At 36.9% G+C, this 23,236-nt stretch overlaps 1 protein-coding gene across 1 annotated transcript in view; it reads right to left on the reverse strand.

Moving 5' to 3' along the window:
* Window positions 1-3,079: 3,079 nt before the first annotated feature.
* The window catches only part of ADGRL3 (adhesion G protein-coupled receptor L3), a 425,730-nt gene continuing 405,573 nt past the window's right edge, over window positions 3,080-23,236 (reverse strand). Inside the window, exon 24 of the mRNA XM_070938393.1 lies at window positions 3,080-4,354. Within this exon, the coding sequence (XP_070794494.1) occupies window positions 3,558-4,354 (797 nt within the window). The 3' untranslated portion in view covers window positions 3,080-3,557. The remainder of the gene's footprint in view (window positions 4,355-23,236) is intronic.

The following is a 23,236-nucleotide window of genomic DNA, read 5'->3' on the forward strand; positions in this document are numbered from 1 at the left end:
AAGATGACAACAGGTGGTGGAAGTCCATGCTGTTGATTTTAGTATACTGAGGTAAGAAAAATGCAATAATAAAAGGACTGTCTTTTGCAAAGGACAGTTATCATTGATGAACATTTCTGTGTGTTGTGTGTTGATTGGGAGATGGAAAGAGTGGATGAAATGTTATTTCCCTCCACACATTGATTCAGTCTTGATTGTCACCTGCACTGGGCTAAAAGATAGGGATATGAAAAATATTGGTCTGTTTCCATGTAAATTCAGGGAAAATTTACCTGAGATGTTCCTAAAAGCTGGAAGAATGTGCACAACACTCACAAAAGTAATAAATTATGTTGGTCATATCTCATTTCCTGAGATGTCCTCTTCTATTTTCTGTGTTTATTCTAATCTTTTCCTAATCAAGTCACTTAAAAATTATTAATGGATGTGTCTCAATAAATCAACTTCAGATAGAACTGGTGGATTTTAATTTTATTTTGCAAAATCCTGCAAGCAAGTATCAACAAAAGAGCACTTAGGTTGGGGGTGTATGGAATAGCAAAGGGATTTTATCCACATCTCTTCAAAGGATACAATTCAGCACAGCTATTTGATCTCCTCCTGAATTTAGAAGGTTTTCTCCATGGTTAAAGCCAGTTAAAGCAACTGAGAATAATATTGCCTTTCCAGAGAATTAACGAGGACCAAGTAGTAAAACAAGAACAAAAGATCTAGGAGAAACTTCAAATGTGTTTGCATTTCTGTTTCACAAAACAGAATCAAATTAGCCATTACTGTACGTGAATGCCATTAATGCAAGTAATGTGCCCTTCATAATACAGTAGCTTCAACCAAGTAAGAGCTGGAACATCCTTGAAGCAGCTGCTACTTCTGTTTCAAGGAATTCATCCAAATGCTTCTGAAAATGGAAATAATGTAACAATTAGGATTTTTCTTGGGATTATGATAGGGAGAAGAGAATTAAGCAAATCCCAAAGCTGATCAAGAAGTCCCTTGCTCTGTATACAGGTGGTCCTCGACTTATGACCAAAATTGAGCCCGAAATTTCTGTTGCTATGTGAGACGTTTGTTAAGTCAATGTTTACCCCATTTTATGACTTTTCTTGCCACAGTTGTTAAGTGAATCACTGCTGTTGTCAAGTTAGTCACACAGTTGTAAAGTGAATCTGGCTTCCCCATTGACTTTGCTTGTAAGAAGGTTGCAAATGGTGATCACATGACCCTGGGACACTGCAATGGTCATAAATATGAGTCAGTTGCCATGTATCTGAATTTTGATCATGTAACTGGGGGAGGGGGGAAATGCTGCAATCTTAAGTGAAAAATGGTCATAAGTCTCTTTTTTCAGTGCCGTTGTAACTTTGGTCACTGAATGAACTGTTGTAAGTCGAGGACTACCTGTACTACATCCTGTTCTAGTATTCTGGGTAGCTGTAACAGGAAGACTGAGTTAATTCCCAGTTTTGTCACCTGTGAGTATCATAAGGGCTATTGCTGTTATCCACAACTGCAAACATGAATTCTGCATTCACAGATTACTCCAGGAGTGCCCTACAGCACTCATATAATATCAGTAGTGGAGTTAAGGGCCTTCTGTTATCTGTTGAAATTAACTCTTCAAAATGGCTACATAAAAGGTGCACAGGGACTGTTTCATGCCACTATGTTATGGGCTGGTATGATCTACAAAGATCCATCAAACAGTAAATGCTACATACAGTATAAATATGGTAGAAAAATGTATGTAAAAAAAAATAGCTCCTCTTTTTAGCTAAAGCTAAAGTCCGTGTATCCCCAACTAAACCCCAGGCCCTTCGTTTTTATGCCTGCCTCACAAGTTTAGATACCTGGTTTATTTCCTTCTCTACATCAGTCTGTGCTGAGTAATCCTTTCATTTGTATAGCTACCTTCAGCACTAAAAGAACTAATATTCTTTTGCTAAAGATAGAAAGGGAGATAAATCAGAAGAGACTGATTGTACAGGACATATATACAGTGCCTTCTAAATCTTAATCAGTTGTTTATTGGTTGGCAAACAAATTTCACTGTTACAACAAATATTAGTAATGAGGTCATTCAACTGGGTGACCATACAAAATGCATCATAAATTAAAAAAAAGAGTAAAATCTGTGCTGCTAATTTACCTTCTGGGAAGGTCTACATTACTTTAAATCTTGTCAAATAAATACATTTCCTGTTAGGAAAAATAATGGAAGGGTTTGTATATATTTTTTTACCACTTCAAAATAGGCTTTTAAAAATATCTTTGCTATGAAGCAGTTTTTCAAACCATCGCAGTGAAAGTTCCTAGCCTGAGGTTAGATTTTGACTCCTGTAAAGGCATTATGTTCATCTGCATAAATCCCATTATAAAATCCCAGCTACTGGAAGGGACATAATGCCTTGGTGAAGGGACTGATGACCACAAAGGCTGCTGCATCTCATCAATTGTGCCCTGGAAACACACGTGGATCAAGTTTCTAATCTGAAAAAAAGAAACTGTTGGCAAATCCGTAGATAGAAGAAACGGAGTATATTGTGTGGATGTTTATCTGTGTCTATATGCACATTTATATATATTGCATACTGACACACAAACATACACACAAACACAAAGTGTGATATCACATAACCCAAAATTAAAGAATCATTACTTTGTTTACTCAGTGATTTTTTTTTAAATGAGAGAGAGAGGAAAAAAGGCCAAATAAAGAATACATGAAAAGAATTGTTTCTACTGGTAGACAAACTTGCAAGACCAGCACAACAGAAAAAGTTTTTTTTCCACCACATTAACAGGGACGCAAGTTTTGGCGGAACAAAGAGTAGACTATATGTGCAATGCTAGTATCTGTACATTACATAGGAACTGTTCCATTTTTTCTGCCATTAGAATTATCATCAGTTAATACAGAAAAACATAAAAATATACCATGTAGCATACAATTACCAACTTTTTTTCTATTTCATTAGATGTTGTTTGCTCCACAGTTCAGTGAGCTTTGGCTAAATTAAGTGGTGTGAGAGAGAGAAAGAGAGACACACATACACAAAAAAAGCCCAAACCAAAAACCAAAACCCCAAACTATTATGTGATACAGATTCAGAATAAACAGTTTTGCTATTTTTGCTTCTGTTTTGTGCAGCACTCCAATCTAGACGCATCATTGCTAGTAGTTTCAAATGCATGTTTGGCCTTTTGTAAGTCAGGTCCTTGGTACTAAGAAGACAGCACCCAAAGATGCTTAAACAAATACAGTATAATGTGAGAAGGCCACACAATGGACCACTTCCTTCTGTATCTCATTTATTAGCATATGGTCTCTCTGATGTGACGCCAGTGTATGTGTTGGGTGAGGGGGAACAACAGGCAGTTAGCCTTTTTTCCTTTGTGGGCCTATCAATTCCATTAAAAAGTTATGAGAACTGTTGGTTGTTTAGAACAATATGGAGTAGGAGAACACACAATATTACCACTGCTTTGATTTAAATCCAGACAATAATCCAGATGTTGTACAGGGAGCATTTGTTTTATTAAAATGTTTACTTAGTGTTCTATAGACTAGTGACCAAGTGAGCTGGTCCTTTCAAGGTTTCTTCTGTTAGGGTCCCATCCTTGTTTGGTGGAACTATAAATCCATCACTACTGCCCCGCCCCAACTGATAGTAAGTGTGTAGCTGTTGGATATGGTTCCTGGAGCCCAGGTTTGGCATACTCTTGTAGTACACATCATCGCCATCGCCACCTTTAGTTGATGGGGGATCGGTCTGAGTGCTGGTGGTGACACTTTCTGTGCCTGGCATGCTGGCCAGAGCAGGCATACTAGTGTAAAGAGAATCCCTATTCGGTGACTGGAGATCTTCTGTGTGCTCATTGGTTAGCAAGGGAAAAAAACTTTCACTGTTGTCTTGTGGAATCCGTCTTTTGCTATAATGGTGAGGCTGGTGGTTCTCTGCAGAATATGCCCTTGGGGGTAACAGTGGGGCATCTGATTCCTCATGAATGAGTTCTAAGCCCAGGTTCTCCTCCTGGTTAAACATGGTGACGTCATCGAGAACAATGGCATCGTCACTCCCACTGCCAAGATTATTGACAAATTTGTTCATCAGATTCCTACTTTGTTCATTAGAACATTCATGTTTGTTCAGGTAGGAAGGTATATAATTGGAAGTGAGTTCTTTCAGAATCTTTTTCTCTAAGGCAGTCTCACTGTGGTTATAGCTATGGTCAATTATTTGCACACAGTTGCTCAAGTACTCACTGCTAGCAATGCTGTAGCTATTGCCGTGGTTACCATTCAGTGGTAGAGTATCCATGACACTTGTATCCCTGGCATTGTTCAGAAGCCCCTCTGAAAAATATCACACAAGAAAATTTGATTTGTACCAAAAAGTATTTGTATATACTCTTGATTTGCATGGCTACTGTCCTAAGAAACAATAATATACTGTTGGTTGCAATATACAGTAATTGTGTAAAAACGGGAATAAAGAGAAAAGAAATTATATTGGGTTTCAAGACATGGAAAATGTGGATTTAAATCTTATCCATTAATTAATGTTTCAATTTGTAAATTGTTTTTCTTCCATAGTACACCGTAGATGGCTAAAAAGTCAACATGTAAAGTACAAACAGTTGAAATCCAATTTAAAAAACTCTAAATTATTATTATCTGAACTCAAAAGACTTGGTTGAAGAGAAAGAGCTTGATTCTTTTCTTGTAGACTAAAAGAGTGGGAGTTAAAAACAATTAAAAAAACTGGGATTGACATAAATAAAGATATTTTGTTTTGTGCTCAACAAATGGGGCATTAAAAACAGTAGCCTTGCTTGCGAATTTCAATGCCTGCTCACTTTCATACTGAGAAAGACACTCGCTCTAATGTTTTTAGAGATAAAACCAATTTAACTGTGCTGAGAAAACAACTGGCAACTACAGGTCTTTCAAGATAGGCCTAAATTAATTCTAGGGCTCTGTATGCTTTGAAATGAACAGATCCATAAGCCTAACAGCTATATATTTTTTCAGGCTAGTAGTGAAGCTTCAAAAAAGATAAAGTTGCTTTAAAGACGGGAGCCTATATGCCTGTCTGTTCCTTAGTATCTGTTTTACATTTTAAAGCATACATGATGTTATTGCATACTAGTTAACATCTTAATTGCTGCAGTTGAAGTATCTGGATAATCTTTAAAGTTAGTTCTATATAGGTTACACTGAAGTAGTCTAATTGTGATAGAACCAATGCTTGCGTAAACTAATCTAACTGGTTCAAAATGGCCACAACTGATATAAGAGACAAATTCTAGAAATGCATTACCGGTACTTTGCCACCATTGCCATCTAGAGATCCAGAAATAGCTGGGATTCAAGAAGCATTCCTGGGCTCTGGGGCTATTTTTTTCAGACTGAACTCTAATCCCAAAACTTAATTTTTTTACTGATTAGCAGCAATTGCTTGTTATACATATTTAATTGCAGTTTATTCATTTTATATATTGAAAATAAAACCTTAGATACAGTATGGGAATTATAGTCCTACATCTAGAAGGCTGTAAGTTTCCTCACCTTATTCTAAATGACCTAAGCTTTGGCAGTTCAGATGTATCTAATTATGATTGTTAGGCACATCAAATATAATCAAAGAAGGAGTAAGGCAGTGATAGGCAAACTTCAGCTCATTCCCCTCCCCCCACCCCCGAATTTTGAGAAACTGAATCTGAGCCTGTTGTAAAGGATAAACAATGAGTAGAGAAATTTGGTCAGAATACCAGTGGTGAAGAGGGCTCAGAAATCTTCCATACTAAAATCCTGTCCTGGTTAACATAAATGTTTTCATACCAGCTTTATTATTTGAGTAGGGATAGGAAGAGATTAATAATTTTGTTACTGCTACTGTTAAAATATTAAATGTTTGACACTTCAGCAATCTAACCCAGAGATCTATCAGAAGATCCAGATCTACTTTCTTTCCATTCACAAATTAAGGCATATAAAGTTTCTAAATATTATGAACTATCACATGTTTATTGCATTCCTTAAATGTGAGACAGGTAGAACGCCAAAAAACCTGTCACCTGATTCTCCACTGTTTTTGTTTTAGAGCAGAGCAGGGATGTGCCAAAGGATGACAAAAAGAATGAGATATGGGAAGTAACACTGGGAGGACTGACTTTAATTCTTCCTCTCATGTTAGTTTTCTGAATGAAATCATATTGCCCCTGCTAACTAATTTATATTCTGGAATTAATAGTTTCTTATGTCTTCCCTTTAAACACAGATATGTACAATAATTATGAACATGGAGAATGTTTTCCCACTATCCCTCTCACCATACTCCATTTGCTATTGCTACAGAATTGACATATTGTAATACAACAAAACCTACCTATAGAGCTTTATCACCCAGATTATGTAGCTAAAAAATAATAAAATAAGCATCTGTGATCATATCAATAGACCGAAATACTTGGTTGGTGTAATCATGATGAAAATTCAAATCAACTCCAGCTAATCTGTTCCTTTAATTTACAACTACACTCCAAATCAACTCAAATTGATTACTGTATTTTTTGGACTATAAAATGCACTTCCCCCCCACAAAAGTGGGTGGAAATGTCTGTGTGTCTTATAGAGCGAATATTGCGGCGGGGGAGGCGGGTTGGTGTGGTGCCGATCAGCTGTTCTAGGCAGCGGGGATCGGCACTGCCGCCTATTGCTGCCACCCCAGCCTGCTCGCCATGGCTCATTTGCCACCGAATAGTGAACAGGCAGATTATTTTTTCTTGTTTCCCTCCTCTAAAGCTAATGTGTAACTTATAGTCCGGAGCATCTTATAGTCTGAAAAATATGATAATCTTCAATTAATTGTCCACTTCAACTATGCTTCTAAATAATAGCCTTTCAATCAATTATTTCATTTGTATTTACCAATCAGGAATAAAAAAGAAATAGAGTGGACCAGGTTTTGGGTGGCTGATTCTACCTGATAAGGTAGCTAAGGCAATGTTAGTTTATCTAAAAGCATTGAGGAAGGCACCCAGGATCCCATAGAATCCTTCCCAAAAGCAGTAGTCTAAAAGAGCTTACCATCTTTAGACTGTTTGAGATGCAAGGAAAATCCTCTGCTTTTCCTGTTGTTTGTGGTCCTTATTCTCCCACCCAGGCAAATTTCGCGGTAACTAGTCCTAGGCAAGGATCTCTAGATCCTTGGGAAGGGTCTCCAGATGAGTTTGATGAGAAGTGCCCATGAGGATACACTTCCCATGACAATAATTATAGTGAGACCATCATGGCAGGGAGTAGGCCACTTTACATTTTAGTAGTAATCTCTACTTGGCCAGCTATTCACATCAGCTCTTTGGTTGCTTTATGTCATTGAGGTTTAATATTAGGCCTGTCTTCCAAAATACACTGGGTGTAAAAGAAAATCCTCTTGGATACATGCAGTTCCCTAGTGTCCACCCTGTTTAGGAAAGAAAGGCTTTTCAACAAATATGTAGAGTATTAAATGGTTCTAACCATAAAGAAGGCTGAGTACCAAAGAATTGATGCTTTTGAATTGTGGTGTTAGAGAAGACTCTTGAAAGTCCCTTGGACTGCAAGGAGATCAAATCAAATCAGGATGAAACCCATGAATGGAATATACAGTTAGAGGGATTTAAATTGTTTAAAAGAAACAGACCTATATCTCTACAGAAATACATCAGAAAATGATGAAAACCATCTTGAATACATTTCAATATAAAAGGGAAAAAAATGACATTGCCATACATTGCAAATGTATACTATAGGCCACCCAATCAAACAGAGGCAATAGATGAACTTTTTGCTATCAGTTAACTAAGGTATGCAGGAAGCATACCACAATAATAATGGGGGACTTTAACTACCCTGACATCAATTGGGAGACAAACTCTGCACCTAATGGAAGATTAAATAGATGCATGACAAACCTAGCAGAGAAGTCTTCCAAAAGGCAGAGAAGGGAACTAGAGGGTCAGCCATACTGGACTTAATCCTCACTAACAGAGATGAAATGATAGAAAGTGTTGAAGTTACATGAACTTTGGCAGGGAGTGACCATGCAATATTGGAATTCAACACTATGCAATCCCAAGCAATAGAACAAAGTCAAACTAGAGTCTTGGACTTCAAAAGAGCTGATTTCAATAAACTTAAGGAGAGTTTCAAAAGGATTCCATGGATGAGAATCCTCAAGGGAAAAACAATCCAAGAATCTTGGAAAACTTTGAAAAGTGAGATTAAAAAAGCCCAGTCTAGCACAATTCCAATTTAGAAGAAAAATAAGAAATCTCAAAAGAAACCAGTATGGCTGCACAAAGAATTCTCTGATAAATTGAAAAACAAAAAGAACAAGTATAAAAAGTGAAAAGACAGGCAAATAACTTAAAGTAGAATATCAGCAAATAGCCAGAACCTGTGAAAATGAAGTCAGGAAAGCTAAGGTGCAAAATGAACAACAACAAAAATCAAAAATAACAAATATAAGCTTTCAATATGTAAAACCCAAGAGAAAAGTCAAGGATATTATTGATCCATTAATGCAGGGGTCCCCAACCCCCAGGCTGTGGTCCACTACCAGGCCTTGAGTCATTCAGAACTGGGCCATGGAGGTGGGGCGGGTTTCAAAACCCATTGCTACCGGTTCGCTCGTGGACGCACACACACTCGTGCTTGTGTGCAATGCTTCTGCAAATGCATCCGGGGCGATCCGGTAGCAACCTACCACTGATGTGTATGCACCCCCACTTGTGCCATCAGTGGGCAGGCCTGTGCATGCATGCTCCGTTTGTGTGAGTGGCAGGTGCGTGTACCCACCACTCGCACACATAGAGTTGTGTGCACGTATGCTTGCCTGCAACTCACACAGAACCATCCCCTCTCCTCCCCACAATGGCCAGCAAAGTTGGAAAGGTTGGGGAACTCTGCATTAATGGGAGACAATGACAAGAAGGTGGTGAGCAGCAGGGAGAAAGCAGAACTGCTTAACTGCAGTCCAACCTATCCCTCCCAAAAAATGCTGTAAAATGCAGATTAGGCATGCAAGTCAAAATAAGGAAGAAGAAACGGATGGAAACTAATCAAGAAGAGAAGCAACCTAGAACTAAGGAGAAATTTCCTGACAGAACAATTAATCAGTGGAATGACTTGCCTCCAGAAGTTGTGTATGCTCCAACACTGGAGGTTTTTAGGAAGAGGCTGGACAACTATTTGTCTGCAATCGTATAGGGTTCCCTGCTTGAGCAGGTGATTGGACTAGAAGACCACCAAGGTCCTTTCCAACTATGTTATTCTGTAGTCAATGCTAAAGAAAATCAACCCTGATTGTTTTTTTGGAAGGACAGATACTGAAACTGAAGCTCAAATACTTTGGCCACCAAATGAGAAGAGAGGACTCATTGGAAAAGTCCCTGATGTTGGGAAAAATTGAGGAATAAAGAGAAGGGGACGGAAGAGGAAAATATAGTTAGATAGCACCATTGACATGATTTTGGGCAAACTCCAGAAGACAATGAAGAAAAAGGGGGGGGAGCTAGTGTGCTATGGCCCATGGGTTGCAAAGAGTCAGACATGACTTAGTGAACAACAAATGGTCCTAAACTCAGTTGTAACAGCCTATGGCTGATCTGACTCAGAAACTACACAAGTCTAGCTCAGCTGGGTGGGAGGTTAAGAGGAAATACTAGAGCTACATAGAGAAATAAACACCCAGAAGAAGACAATGGCAAGCCACTTTGGCATCACTGCCAAGAAGGCTGAATGGAGGATTCCATGTAGCAGTTTAGTGTCAAGCTCACAATAACTGCACCTAGCTGATTTGGGGGGGGGGGGAGACGGGCTGAGAAACTTAGGTAGTCTTACAGGTAATCCTCAGGTTACAAAGGCAATAGGACTGCAATTGAAAAGAAGTTGAAAAGTGCAATATCACTAGATTGCTTAATGATGGCAATTCCAGCAGTCCCAGTTTCCCCTAGACTGCATGGGTTAGTAACTGAGGAGCTCATGTGATGACATGGGAAGAGATGGGAGTCCCAGGCAAGGAGGCCACTAGGCAAGACCTATGGGTGGGTGAGTGTTGTGTGCAGATACTATGGAGCATGTGCAGGTATTTAGGTAGGATGGGCAGCTTGGCAAAAAAGTGGTGGGAAGAATTTGCCAACTGACCACTTTGGGTGAACCTGGTTTAGATCAATGTATATTTTCAGTTTAAAAAACCCTCATTGGGAAAACTATTTTTTTCCATCTTTAATGTTCACTGAGAAAGCTACACTGTAGATTGCTGGCTGGGGACTTCTGGGAGTTGTAGTCCAAACATAATAATATTGCATAGGTTGAGAAACACTGACCAAGACTACATTGTAGTCTTGTTTCTGCCTGGCTTCTGCCAGGTGTCAGACAGCTATAACACATCTCCAGATTTATTACAGTAAATGTTTTCTCTTCTTTGCGCTAATTTTTACTAATGACTGAGATTTGACGCTTTCGTATTTTTAACTGGAGCATAAGCACTGTTGCTTTGTCCTAGCATGTCCAGCTGCATCTTCACACTTTCCTGGTGGATGCAAAGTAACTGAGTTCCTAGCTGATGGCATCTTTAGATAGTAACATACAGCAAACAGGGTTTTGTCATACAACACAAAAAACATGCTTTTCTTCTTTTTAACATTAGGGCAAGCACTATGACATTCAAAAACTAGCTCCTTTTCTTAGCTGATCCCAAGTATTGTGATACAATTCCTATTTGGTTCCATCAGTCATGTGAATCAACATACTTCTCAAATAGTTGGAAGTACCAAAAAAAAGCACCTCACTGCAGCTTTTGGGCGATAACCCTTATTTAGAATAACTAACAGTCTTCAAGCACTCATGATCCATCTGGGTATCTCTAATATCTTAAATGCATGCAAAAGATGAGACATGCAAAGGGTTCACATTTTTCTATTAATTCAGATGCTATTGCCAGAAAGAGCAGACAAGGCTAAACCAGCACTGTTTTGTTGAAGTAAATTGCTGGCCATTTGTTGGCCCTTCACTTTCAGAAGACAAAGTTTCTGAAAACAATGAATTCAATCTGCATCTGTGAAGCCCTGTGGACTAGGGAGTGTCATTACATGTAGACCTTCAATTTTTCTGATCTTAAGTACATTTTTTCGCAAGTTCTCCCCCCATGTTTTCAGGCTTAATTTTAACATACTGAAATTTGGGTGTTATACGTAGTATCTGTATTTCATATAGATAGAAAAAAGTACGAGTGAAAAATAGCCATTACAGATGCTGAACAAAATCATTCATTTTTTGTAGTTTAAATTGATATTAACAATCCACATAATCTTTGGAGATTGCAAAGATTAGTGGATCACTCCAGACTGGTTATGCCTGCCCATTAAGGCATTGCTCCTTGCTTTTTCAGCAAAAGCATACAATTATTAGTTGGAAGTTATCATTTTTATATATTTGAGGAAAATAAAAGATTGCCTTGCATTGAAAATGAAATACAGTTCTCATGAAATGTGCCACAGCAAGAAAACAGTATGACATTGCAGACAAAAATATTCTTAATTAAAAAGAAATGTCATTCTCATACACAGTTACACAAAACTAAACATACTGGATGAAAAACAAAATGAAGCAGACACAACATATCTATTATCTGTATATAGTTATAAAATATGGCTTATTATTCTTGAATCTGTATTGTGAGAGATGAATTGTTTTAAATATGTACATCACTGATATATGATGCATTAAAAAGTGAACTAAAAAAATTACATTTGATATGCAATGTTTAGCTTTACTCCCATACTTGTCTCTCTGTAGGGCTCTAAACGACAGCATGAAGAAAAGGAAAGAAAAAACAACAAGTAAGCTTACAGTGACAATAGAAGAAATATGAATCAAAAGCAAATTGATGATATGCAGAAAAAAGTATTAACAGAAACTATTTCAACTCCCTGAAGCAAATGAAATTATTTACATGGGTTGTTTCCGTTTGAGTATAAGTCACACATTTATAATAATAAATGAAGTTATTTTCACCTCATCATCAGCTTTTTAAAAGAAAAATTCAGAATTAGAAACTGAAATTGAAAGTATTATGGTATATATCCATATATAAAAATATTTAATGTTTATTATACTGCTAAATACTTTTTTTATAATTATATCATCTAATGCATAAATATTGAAATCCAATTCTGTATTAACATGGGTGTTTCTCTTTGTGGAAGTCATGTTAGCTTTTTTCAACCATAACATTCAGTGTACTCTTAAACAAACACTGTTGTTTTGAGAAACATTTCAGAAACAACGTTAAACATTTCTAGATTCTAGTGCAGAGCCTGATACAATTGGTAAAATACTGTTTGGATCCAAGAACACTTCTTAGTCTAATAGGAAAACTTCAGGGAAAACTGGTCTTAATAAATGGGAACGCTTGGAATAAACGGATTAGCTTCAACAATGTTGAAAATCCAATTTCATTTTGCTATAGGTTATTTTCCCTGGATTTCCACAGTTAGATCTCAACCAGTATACCCAATTTATGCATAGGGCCTTCCTAATCTAAGAACACTAATGCAGAAGCTAACAAGAAACATAGTAACGATCTCTCATTTACTTATAAAGCATATACAAAACTTTATAGAGATTGAAAAAAATTGCAGTTTTCTTTGAAGACGTTTTGTCTAGTTTGATGAAAGATAGAAATATTAATTGTAGCTATATTAAAGTGTATTGCACATGTATGCACTACACCAGGTGGTGTAGTCTTGTTGGATTATTTGAAGTAGTTTCTCATATGGAATAGCATTGACAATTTTTTGTTTTAATACCAAAATAACAGGATCTGATGACCTAAATTAGTATAAACTGGCTGTTTTTCATAACTCTGTTTTTCTGCTCGGAAAAGCCATATTTTAAAGAGCAAGTATACTTCTACTTGCTCTTTAAGGTTTTTTGAAAAAAAAACAAACATTGCAGATGCTTTAAAGGGAAGGTTGGAGTTAAAATACAGATTAAATGAAATTCACACTGGGGCAACTGCCCCCCTTCACCTCCTTTGTCATCAGAATAGCCCTTCTGAAAGATGCTTTCATCTACTCTGTGCTGTTCTGCCCTTATTCTTACACAATTCCTGTCCATTCCACACTGTTCAACCAACATGGTAGCAGGAAAAAGTTAATGAGAAGTAGAATACAGGTGGTCATCACTTAACAATGCTAATTAGGAACAGAAGCTCCATTGCTTCTGTTCCTAATTAGCATTTAACATGGTAGTAAATACAAAAAGCATATAATGTGCTACTTGGCAAGGGCAGTTATGGCTCTCCTGGTTATTGTTGTTAAGTGAGGACTATGTGGGTTATTAAGCAAGGACCTCACTTGACTGTGACTTGTGACTTCTTGCCAACTTCCCTGTTGATTTACTTGTTTGAAGCTGAAACGGAAGGTCACCAATAATGATCATACGGCCATGGGGACACTGATGGCCATAAGGAATGATTATACAATGTTCAGCGCTGTCATATGTTTGAATGGTCACTAAGTGATTGTTGTTAAACAAGAGTCACTTGTAGATGTAAAAACTCTCTTGTCTGGCTTTCCAACTCTTTCCAACCTACTTAGATCTAGTAATATATTCACAGGCATCTTACTAACTACCAAATAATCACTGAATACATAGTGACACTTCTTTTCTTCAGTCTTGACTCCTAGTGACTGCCTCGACAAACCCTTTTGGTTTTCTTGGAAAAATTATGGAAGTTTTTGCCTTTGACTGCATCCAAGGGCTGAGAGAGAGGGCCTGGCCCAACTGGCTTCATGCCTAAAATGGGATTTGAATTCACAGTCTCCTTGTTTCTTGCAGAGTACTTTTAACTACTACACCAAACCAGTTTTCATTGACATACATAAGACTCATTAGAGATGTACTGTAGAACTAGAACTCTGTGTAACATTTTAACATCCTACTTTTAATTTCCAATGTTATAGATGAATAGAAGGTGCCTGAGGGAAGAACAGCATTTGTAAACATTTTTTAAAAAATAGATGTAGTGTTGCCTGATCAGTCATATTTACAAAGAAGGAGTAAGAGAGCTCTCATAAAACTTAAAAGAATGCACAGCCATTTTTTTTTCAAGAAAAAAAGGAGAGCAGTAAGTTGTCTTCCTTCCTTTCACTTTCTTTCATGCCAGAGTATGGGAAAGTCATCTTATCACTGTCGTTTGTTGAATGTACATATAAGCAGTAAAATAAGCTTGCTTACTCTTCCTTCTCACTAAATAAGGATCACTTGAACCTGTACAGCCAGATGATAATTGTTTACTAAAAAGAAAATATGCAAGCTTTTTGAGAAGAAGAAGGTGAAGGAGAAGGAGCCTGGATAGCTCTGCAGACTAAAAGCACTGTAGTTGCCTGCAATTAAAGTAAGTTCAAATCTCACCAGGCTCAAGGTTGACTCAGCCTTCCATCCTTTCTAAGGTAGGTAAATTGAGGACCCAGTTTGTGGGGGCAATAAGCTGACTTTGTATAATATACAAAAGTATGAAGGCTATTGCTTAACACATTGTAAGCCGCCCTGAGTCTCCGGAGAAGGGCGGCATATAAATCAAATTAAAAAAAAAAGGAGAAGGAGAGAGAAAATGAATTATAAAACAAGGTGACTTCTTCTTTCCTCACCCTTTGTATTCCACACAAAATTAGAATGAGGATGATTTTCAGCATCGTTCTAGTTTTTTCTGTTACTCGATAACAAGTGGTGAATGAGCTATGGTTCATCAAGCAGTTCGCATTTATCTCCTATGATTATGAAAAGAGGTTTTTTTTTTCAATCAAATCATGTTAATTACCTAAGCAGTGAAAAGATTATTAAGTTATTATTCAACAATCTGGGAATGCCACTATTAATAAAATATCATAATTATCTTTAATAAATGGTTTTATTTCTTTTTGATGTGGTTATCTATGATTTTCATTCTCAGTAATGTGTATATTACAGTGGACATTGACTTTGGTTGAGGCATGGATAAAGAGAGTGAGGGAAGAGACTTCTATTTCTCTAGGGAGGAATCTACCAGTTAGGATACACTCTGTCTCGATCCTTGGGCTTCCATGAAGTTCTCATTATGATCTCTTTCTCCTGAGCTGCAGAGTGCTGGAAAGTGTTTCAGTCAAACAGCAGTGATAAAGAGACAGACAAAATGACTCTTTTGACATTTATGTAAAATGTCATGATTGGGAAGGAAAGTGGTCTGTCCAAAACTGCTACTGATCCTTGCAAGTTCGGTTAGTCACAGCTCTTGGGTTGTAAAAAGACTAGTGGTAGAGAAAGAGAAGCCTTATAATTTTAGTATTTGCTTCTTGATGAGGCTCTGCCTCCCATCCAGAGCAGCTATGTGAGTTAGTTGAACAAAGAACTGATTTCATTCGAGGGGGGAAAAGTGATTTCATCTCTTGTACTACTGCCTCAAACTCCAACTATCAGCTTCATTATAATCAGAAAGTCGTGTGTGTGTGTGTTGCTTCTCACAAATGTTTTTCTCCTTTGTACAGAACTCTCTTAATCAATCTATCTGAACTTGCTATGGAATTTATGCAGTATGAAGGGCATTTTTATTTTAAGGTTCTTCAAATTTTGTACCCAAATGATGGTCTTAGGTTTTTCAAATGTATAACTTAATACCTCCTCATACCAATAAATGTGTGTGTTACTAATGATTATTCAGGTGTTCAAACAATTTTTAATTGATTTACGTGACTATGCAAACTGTATGTAGACTACTTATTGAAATATCAAGGTTACTTAGCTAAGGATACAAAACCTGAAAAGCTGAGTACATATTTTCTTTTCTATAGGTTTTTAAAAATTATTATATTACCTTACTATTATAGTTAATAGAGAGCTGAAAGCAGTCAGACACTGAAACCGAAGTGAAAAATACTTTTACTGATGAATTGTAAAAGAGAAGGCAATCTGAGTTTGGCTACTGCAATCTTCAGAGCAGACATGTTGGAGGAAAATGAAAGACCACCATATCCCTTTTGAACTGATGACAAGAATGTCAATGGAATATCTGGATTAAGTTCTAACTTGTATGGCTAGAAAAAGTAATACAAGAGGAGAAAAAAAGTGAAAGATAACTAGAAAGAAAGGAAATCACTTAAACTTAGAAAGCTCCTAGTTATCTCTCTGTCTTTCTATCTATTGCATAAGTTATGTTATAAAGGAGAGAAGATTGTGGAATGAGGGGTTTTTGAGCAGACACGATGTTTATTGAGTCTGCTTTCTGAAGGGGGAGAAACTTATCCTTAAAGTAATGTTTCTCACCCTTGGGAACTTTAAAATGAGTGGACCATGTTTATTTAGGGTGAGAAATACTACCCAAAAGTGTTAGGAGGGAGGAAACTCTAGAAAAGCAAGCACGTCTGGGGCAGTTGCAGACTTAGTAACTCAGTTTGAGGCAGAGGGATCTGATACTTGTGAGTCTATATTGGGTAACCCAAATATATGTTGTTGTTATTGTTACTGCTTCTGTTGCTTCTGCTTCTATAGTTTTCCTTTTCTTTTTGACATTTTCCATTCAGTTTCCTCAGTAAAATTAAATTATTACTAGGCCATTTTAATGAACAAAGATCACATTATTGATAGTAATATTTTTGTATAGTTTATGCCAATTGAGTAATTGATTTCATTGAAATCTGGAATGTCTTTGATATTGATCATGTTCTTTCCTGCAGCTAGATATTATACATTAGACTAATGCAATGACAGATGCAAGGTTTGAAAGTTAAAGTTCTTTGAAATAGGTTATCTTAGCTGAAATTTTGATTGTTCATATTTAAGTCATATTTCCTGTGTTAGCACAATTGCAGAAAAATAAACTTGTTGGAATTCAGAATATCCTTTGATATCATAATTCAGTTTAAAGTGACCCTGAGGAATGAAGAAGAAAGTAGCAGACAACAAGACCCAAGCCTGCATTTCAGGAATTGTGAATAAAACCATCTAACCATAATACTAGAAGGAATGTCTATCTTTTGGTTTAAGAAATGTAAATTGGAGTGACAACAAGTTTGAGTTATTAGCTGCAAGGTTGGGTCTGGTTAACTGCCCTATAGCTGAATCTATGGAGTTGGGGGATTCCTATGTCTGTAATGTAATCAGTGCTTCATGATTGATGATGCACTGTTTCTCTCCTTTGCCAACCTCTTGTCAAGGGTCTGTTTAGCTGGGAGCCCAGAGGTCATTGTTAGGGGATATTTTAACACTATAAAGAAATTTTGTTTCAGATCTTTATTGTTTTGGTTCCAATGGATCTCTATTTTTCTCATAGACATTGTTACATGAGTGATTAAATTATCCTCATAGGCCAATTCAGCAGTCAGGAAAAATTGTCTTTCCTAAAGAAGGAACATAGACAGGAGATTTTTCCATGTAATCAGTTCCTATACAGAAAATAATTCTCAGCACTGAAGAACATTGTATTGAATTCACATAGATCTTCTTTAGAGACTTGCAGGATTGATCTGTAAAACACTTGTATAGAAGAGATAAAACTGAACATGGTAAAGAAAAATATAAAGTAACTACAAACTAATGAATTGCAACTGAATTCTCAAATGTTTTATCACAACAAATGAAGCTTCAAATAATTTCTTGAATATGTAAAAATCCATCATGCCATTGTTTTCTTTTGGGGAAAACAATGTTTTGCAAAGTGCAGAAAAGAACTAAGGAATAGTAAGCCAAAGAAATAAATCATGAGGTAAGAAAAAGGAATGGGAATAAATATAGTTTGCAATAGCACCACTCATCACATCTCTGTATACCTTCTAAACCCTACAAATCATTCTTACTTCGCCACATTCATACAACTGCTTGGTAAACTGCCTTTGTTTTTTAAACATATGAATTTCATTCAGCCATGGCTTTTCTCAATCGTTTTTTTCTTTCATTCATACTACTTTAATACATCTCTCTGAAGACTCAGATTTCATACATTTTCTCTATATCACCAAACCACTTCCATGTACTTTTTTCATATTAGTCGCTCATCCTTGCATTACATCTCTATTGATCCAACATCCATTCACTCGTCACCTTTTCATCTTGTTTTCTACTCTATGTTCTAGTTTTCCCATTGCATTGAACTTTTAGATTTCTCCAGCTCTAATTGCATACAATTAAGTGGGCAAAAGCACTTTCTTATGCAAAGCCAGTTTTGTTTCTTTTGACAAACATTCATTGCAATATATCCACATACTATTCACCAGGATTCTGCTAAAATACTTTAATTCATCTACATTTCTTTGTCATTTTCCCTGCTCAGTATTAAATAATTTGCTAAGCATTCAATTTATGCTTTCAATTCATGCTTTTCTTCCATTATATATTGCTCTTTTTTACATTTTGCTAACAACTTTCAGCTCCATATTTGTGCAAAATATCTTGTAGTTCCACTGATCACTTTTTCATATGCTTTCTCTATATTTCAATAGCCATGAAATTAGCTTTCTCACATCTATATCTTTCTCTTCTGAGAAGCAAAAATCTGACCAGCTCACCGTTCCTGACATAATGTCCCAACATTTGCAGTTCCCAAATAATTATTATCTTTGAACATTATCCTATCTTGCCCCATTCCACCAGGACCTGACCAAGCATATTTAGCATAGTAATCTCCCTGCAGTTTTGCATTCACTCTTTTTTATATCCCTTTGAAGCAATAGAATAATCAGGCACACAGTCTTCACACAAGCATTAAAAAAGATGCACAACCATTTCCTACACAAACCACCTCCATAGCCTAATACATTCTCCCAGTCCCACTATAATGTTCCTCCTGGAGCCTTAGTATTTTTCAGCATTCTCACAGCCTTGAATTCCTTTCATCTATTTTTTTTTCTTGGGCAATAAAATTTAAAGCATTTGTTTCAGTTTGACTTCTTAATATATTATTCTCATACAAATCTTTAAAATACTCTGTCTGGTGTTCTGCCTCTTCAATTTCATTCCAAATTGTTTTTAATTCCATTTGTTCTGCTGCTGGCTACTTGTTTGCTCTTTTTCTTCCCTTCCAAAACCATTAGAACTAAATCTTGCTTTATATTTTTCTGTCTCTTTTAAACTTAATTGTTGTTCTCTTTGATTCCAAATTCTTCAACTATCTTTGTTCTCTATATATGGCTTTCTCTCATTCTTATTTTTGCAGTAGCATTTTTCCTCTCATCCACAGCCTATTTTTGTCTATCATTCCATCAAGTATTTTTTGTTTTGTTTCTTTTCACATAAGGATAACTGTTCTGCTATTCTGTAAAATATACATCCTAGATCCGTGATGGTGAACCTATGGCACATGTGCCACAGGTGGCACACAGAGCCATACCAGTGGGCACGCAAGTTCAGCTCCGGCGTGCATGTGCGCACTGGCCAGCTGATTTTTGGGCCTTCTGGGCCCACTGGAAGTAGGGAAACAGGTTGTTTCCTGCCTCTGGAGGGCCTGTGTGTGTGGGGGGGGAAGGCCCGTTTTCCTTTTTCCTAAGTTTCATATACTTTTCTTCCTCATGTCAATAAATCTATGTTCTTTATCATACTTAAAAACAGGTTTCCCTTCATTTGTTAAAAGGCCATGCTATGCTAGGAAGTTGTTTATGCAGCTGTCCCCTTACACGGAAGTACTAATGCTAGCTGGGGAATTCTGGGAATTGAAGTTCACCCATCTTAAATGTCTATGGAGATTCTCAGTCATCAGTCAAGCTATGCACTTTGGGATGAACAACCTTCAAATGGTACAGGAGTATGAACAGATTTCCAGAAAAAATTGTAGATTACAGGAACCATTTGCACTTCAGTTTGAGATGCAGATAACACAGACTCATCCCCAATAGCCTGTGCCTGTGTTCAACAGTGAAGGGACACAGGGCAGAAAATATCCTGCAGAAAGCACAACTCCACAACACAGTCCTTTCAGCAGTTCCAAGAAGGCTCCACACCAGTTTGCACTACTCAGGTGACCCTGAGGACACAGACAAGCTGCCAAGTGACCTCAATGACTCTATAAAAAAAATGCAAATGACCAGCTGTCCGCAAAAAATATAAATAAATCTTTCCATTCCCCACCATCTAGTTAGAGCTGAAGAAGTTTCTTGGATAAGATGCAAAACATCTTCAAAGAAAGACACCAATCTTAAACTTGCCAAGGTTGAGAAACTCGACACATAAAAGGATATGCTAGCTAGATACTTAATTAACCATTGACTTTAAGTCTGATTAAAGGAATTAATGGCTTCTTTTGAGACATACAGTCAGAGTACTAGATCGCATCAGCATATAGTGGCAATATATTTCAAAGATATCATGACTTCTCCTGGTAGTCTTATATAAATAACAGGGGCAAAATGGAGTGTTGTGTGACAACATAATCTAGGTATCAAACAGTAATCAACACTAAACGTGGCCTGTCCAAAAGCTTGAAACCTACTGCTAAAAGTGTTCACAAGGACCAATCTTTCAAAGTGACCCTGAGAGAAATTATGGACGTTAATAAAAGGTCAAAGGAAACTAATAGAAAAATCCCAACACTCCTCAGTTTCCTAGTATCAAGGCAGCAGAAGCTGTCATGCTCACATATCTTGGCTAAAAACCCAAGTCAAGTGGGTCTAGAAAACAGCACCCTCCAGATATTGTTTTTTATCATAGCCAAAAATGGTGCATTTGAGTCCAATCAATCACTTCCCCAAGGAAAATTTTTTCATAACTGCCTCCTTGAAACAAACGAGAACTCAGTGTACTGTTAAAAGTTATAGTGTGGTTTCCCTCAGTGTTCTAGCTGAAGCCACATTATTTAACTCTGTTGAAATGAAAGGCAGACTGTACGCCTCTGAATGAGGGCATGGATGCAAATTTGACTTTTCCATGTTTAATAAATAAGAACTCAGACTGTGAGTATTTAAAGGGCATGCTGAATATTAATGAACTTCTTAATTATGTCAAGCATTGAACATGAAATATGTTAGGAATAGCAACACCTCCCTCCATCAATTCTAATGATTGTATTAGAATGCAATTTCAAATTAAGAAATTCTCTTTTTTCTAATTCTGCATTAAAGATGTATATTATTTTACCTTCTCTTTTTCACTCCTTGCAAATGAAATGTTTTATTCCCTCATTAATGTATACTGAGCCAGACCTCTCTATTCTTTTCTCATAACATTTTTATTACCATAGCACAGCATTTCTCACTGTAGTTAATGGAGGAAAACAAATCATTAATATTTATGAAATCATAGAATTGAAAGAGGCTATTTAACTATACAGTCCAATTCTTTGCTCAAAGGAGAAATTTAAATGAAAATCATGTCCAACAGATGGCTGTCCAACCACCATTTCAGTTTAGTGAATGGGAGCTCATCATTTCCCTAGGAAATTGATATTAAACATCAAGCTGCTCTTACGACTATGTTTTTTCTCTTTTCTAGAATCTGACTTCTTATAATTTAAAGCATTATGTTAAGTTTTGTGTTCAGAGACAATAAAGGAGTTGCAGCTCTTACAAATATTGAGAATGCTAAAAGATCTTCAGATCTGTCAATTTTCTCCATTTCTTCTTTGTTTCTAGTCTTCTGATATTTGTTGCCTTCTTCAAAGCTGTTTCAATTTGTGTAGATTCTTCTTACATAGTGGCATAGAGGCACTAGAAGTTTGGATCTGACCAATCCAGAAATACTACTTTCTGTGCTTTAAAAGTTAGACATCTGTGGTTGCCGTTTAAAATTGCATTTGCTTTTTTCGTAGTCATATACAACTGGTGTTTGTAATTAACTTCTGTTCTAAGATCATTTTCTCAGCACTGTTGCCAAGCCAGATATCCTTCCATTCTAAACCTCTGAATCCAATTTGTTTCCTAGAGCACATACACTTTTCATTTATCTCTTTTAGATTAATTCTGTTATTTTCAGCCCATTTCCTTAATCTATCAAACTCATTTTTCATTTATTTCTGCCTTCTAGATTATTAGCATTCCTGTCCAGTTGTGTGCCATTTGCAAACCCGTAAAGCAGTCTTTCCATTTTCTTCTTGAAATCATTCATAACAATGCTAAAGAGTCAAGCTCTATGAGTGACCTCCCTCCCTTCAGTCTGATGAGCAGAATTGAGAATTCTTTGTGTTTCTCAAGCATGTTTTGCCATGTCACCCATCCCATTGGTTAGGGGTGACATTTAGTTATCAAAATGAATTTGCTGAAATAAAAATATATCTGCAGTACTCCCATGGTCAAATAAATTAATCAAAAGGTGAAATCAGTTTATCTTGGCTAGATTTGTGCTTGATCAATCTATGTTCACTTCTTGTAATAAACACACTGTTTTCAAGGTGACCTAGAACCTTTGCTGTTGAGAGGATTTGCTTCTGCACAGAAATACAAGAATACAAGTATTTAAGTGAGGGTGAGGAGGGTTGTATCTAGTGGTGAAATCCATTTTTTTTACTACAGGTTCTGTGGGCGTGGCTTGGTGGGCATGGTGTGACTTGGTAGGCGTGGCTTAGTGGACGTGGCAGGGGAAGGATACTGCAAAATCTCCATTCCCACCCCACTCTGGGGCCAGCCAGAGATGGTATTCGCTGGTTCTCTGAACTGCTCAAAATTTCCACTACCAGTTCTCCAGAACCTGTCCGAACCTGCTGGATTTCACCCCTGGTTGTATCTAACTAACTTATTGCTGGTTAATTACCAGCAAATTTTTCAAGTTGCTATACAAAATATAACAACATTAGATGGTAGGATTACAATCAGAAAGAAGAACAAAGACATGAAAATCAATATGGTCAAAAAGCCTTGTAAAAACTAAGATGAGAGATCTTCCAATGTCTCTATAAAAAGATCGAGGTAATAGAACATGCTTGGTATACTCAAGTTCCCAGATTCACACAACAAAGAGTCCTCCTGTATTTTCATCAGTACCTAGGACACAAGTCACAATTGAGGGCTACAGAAACTCTACTACTTTCCCCAGGAAATGCCTGGTATCCCATGAATCCTTGTACCAGAAGTGCATAAGCAAGGCCTAATTATATCATCAATATCTCTATTAAACAAGCAGACAGGCAGCAGGGATATGGAAGGGAAAAGGAGAAAAAAATGTTGGGGGTGGGGTGGAGAATAGGAACATTATTAACATTCCAAGTGCCAATTCACAAAAACTTACAATTACATC

Source organism: Pituophis catenifer, unplaced genomic scaffold (assembly GCF_029215685.1).
Source record: "Pituophis catenifer annectens isolate HBS135680 unplaced genomic scaffold, rPitCat1.0.hap2 SCAF_2, whole genome shotgun sequence".
Classification (NCBI taxonomy): domain Eukaryota; kingdom Metazoa; phylum Chordata; class Lepidosauria; order Squamata; family Colubridae; genus Pituophis; species Pituophis catenifer.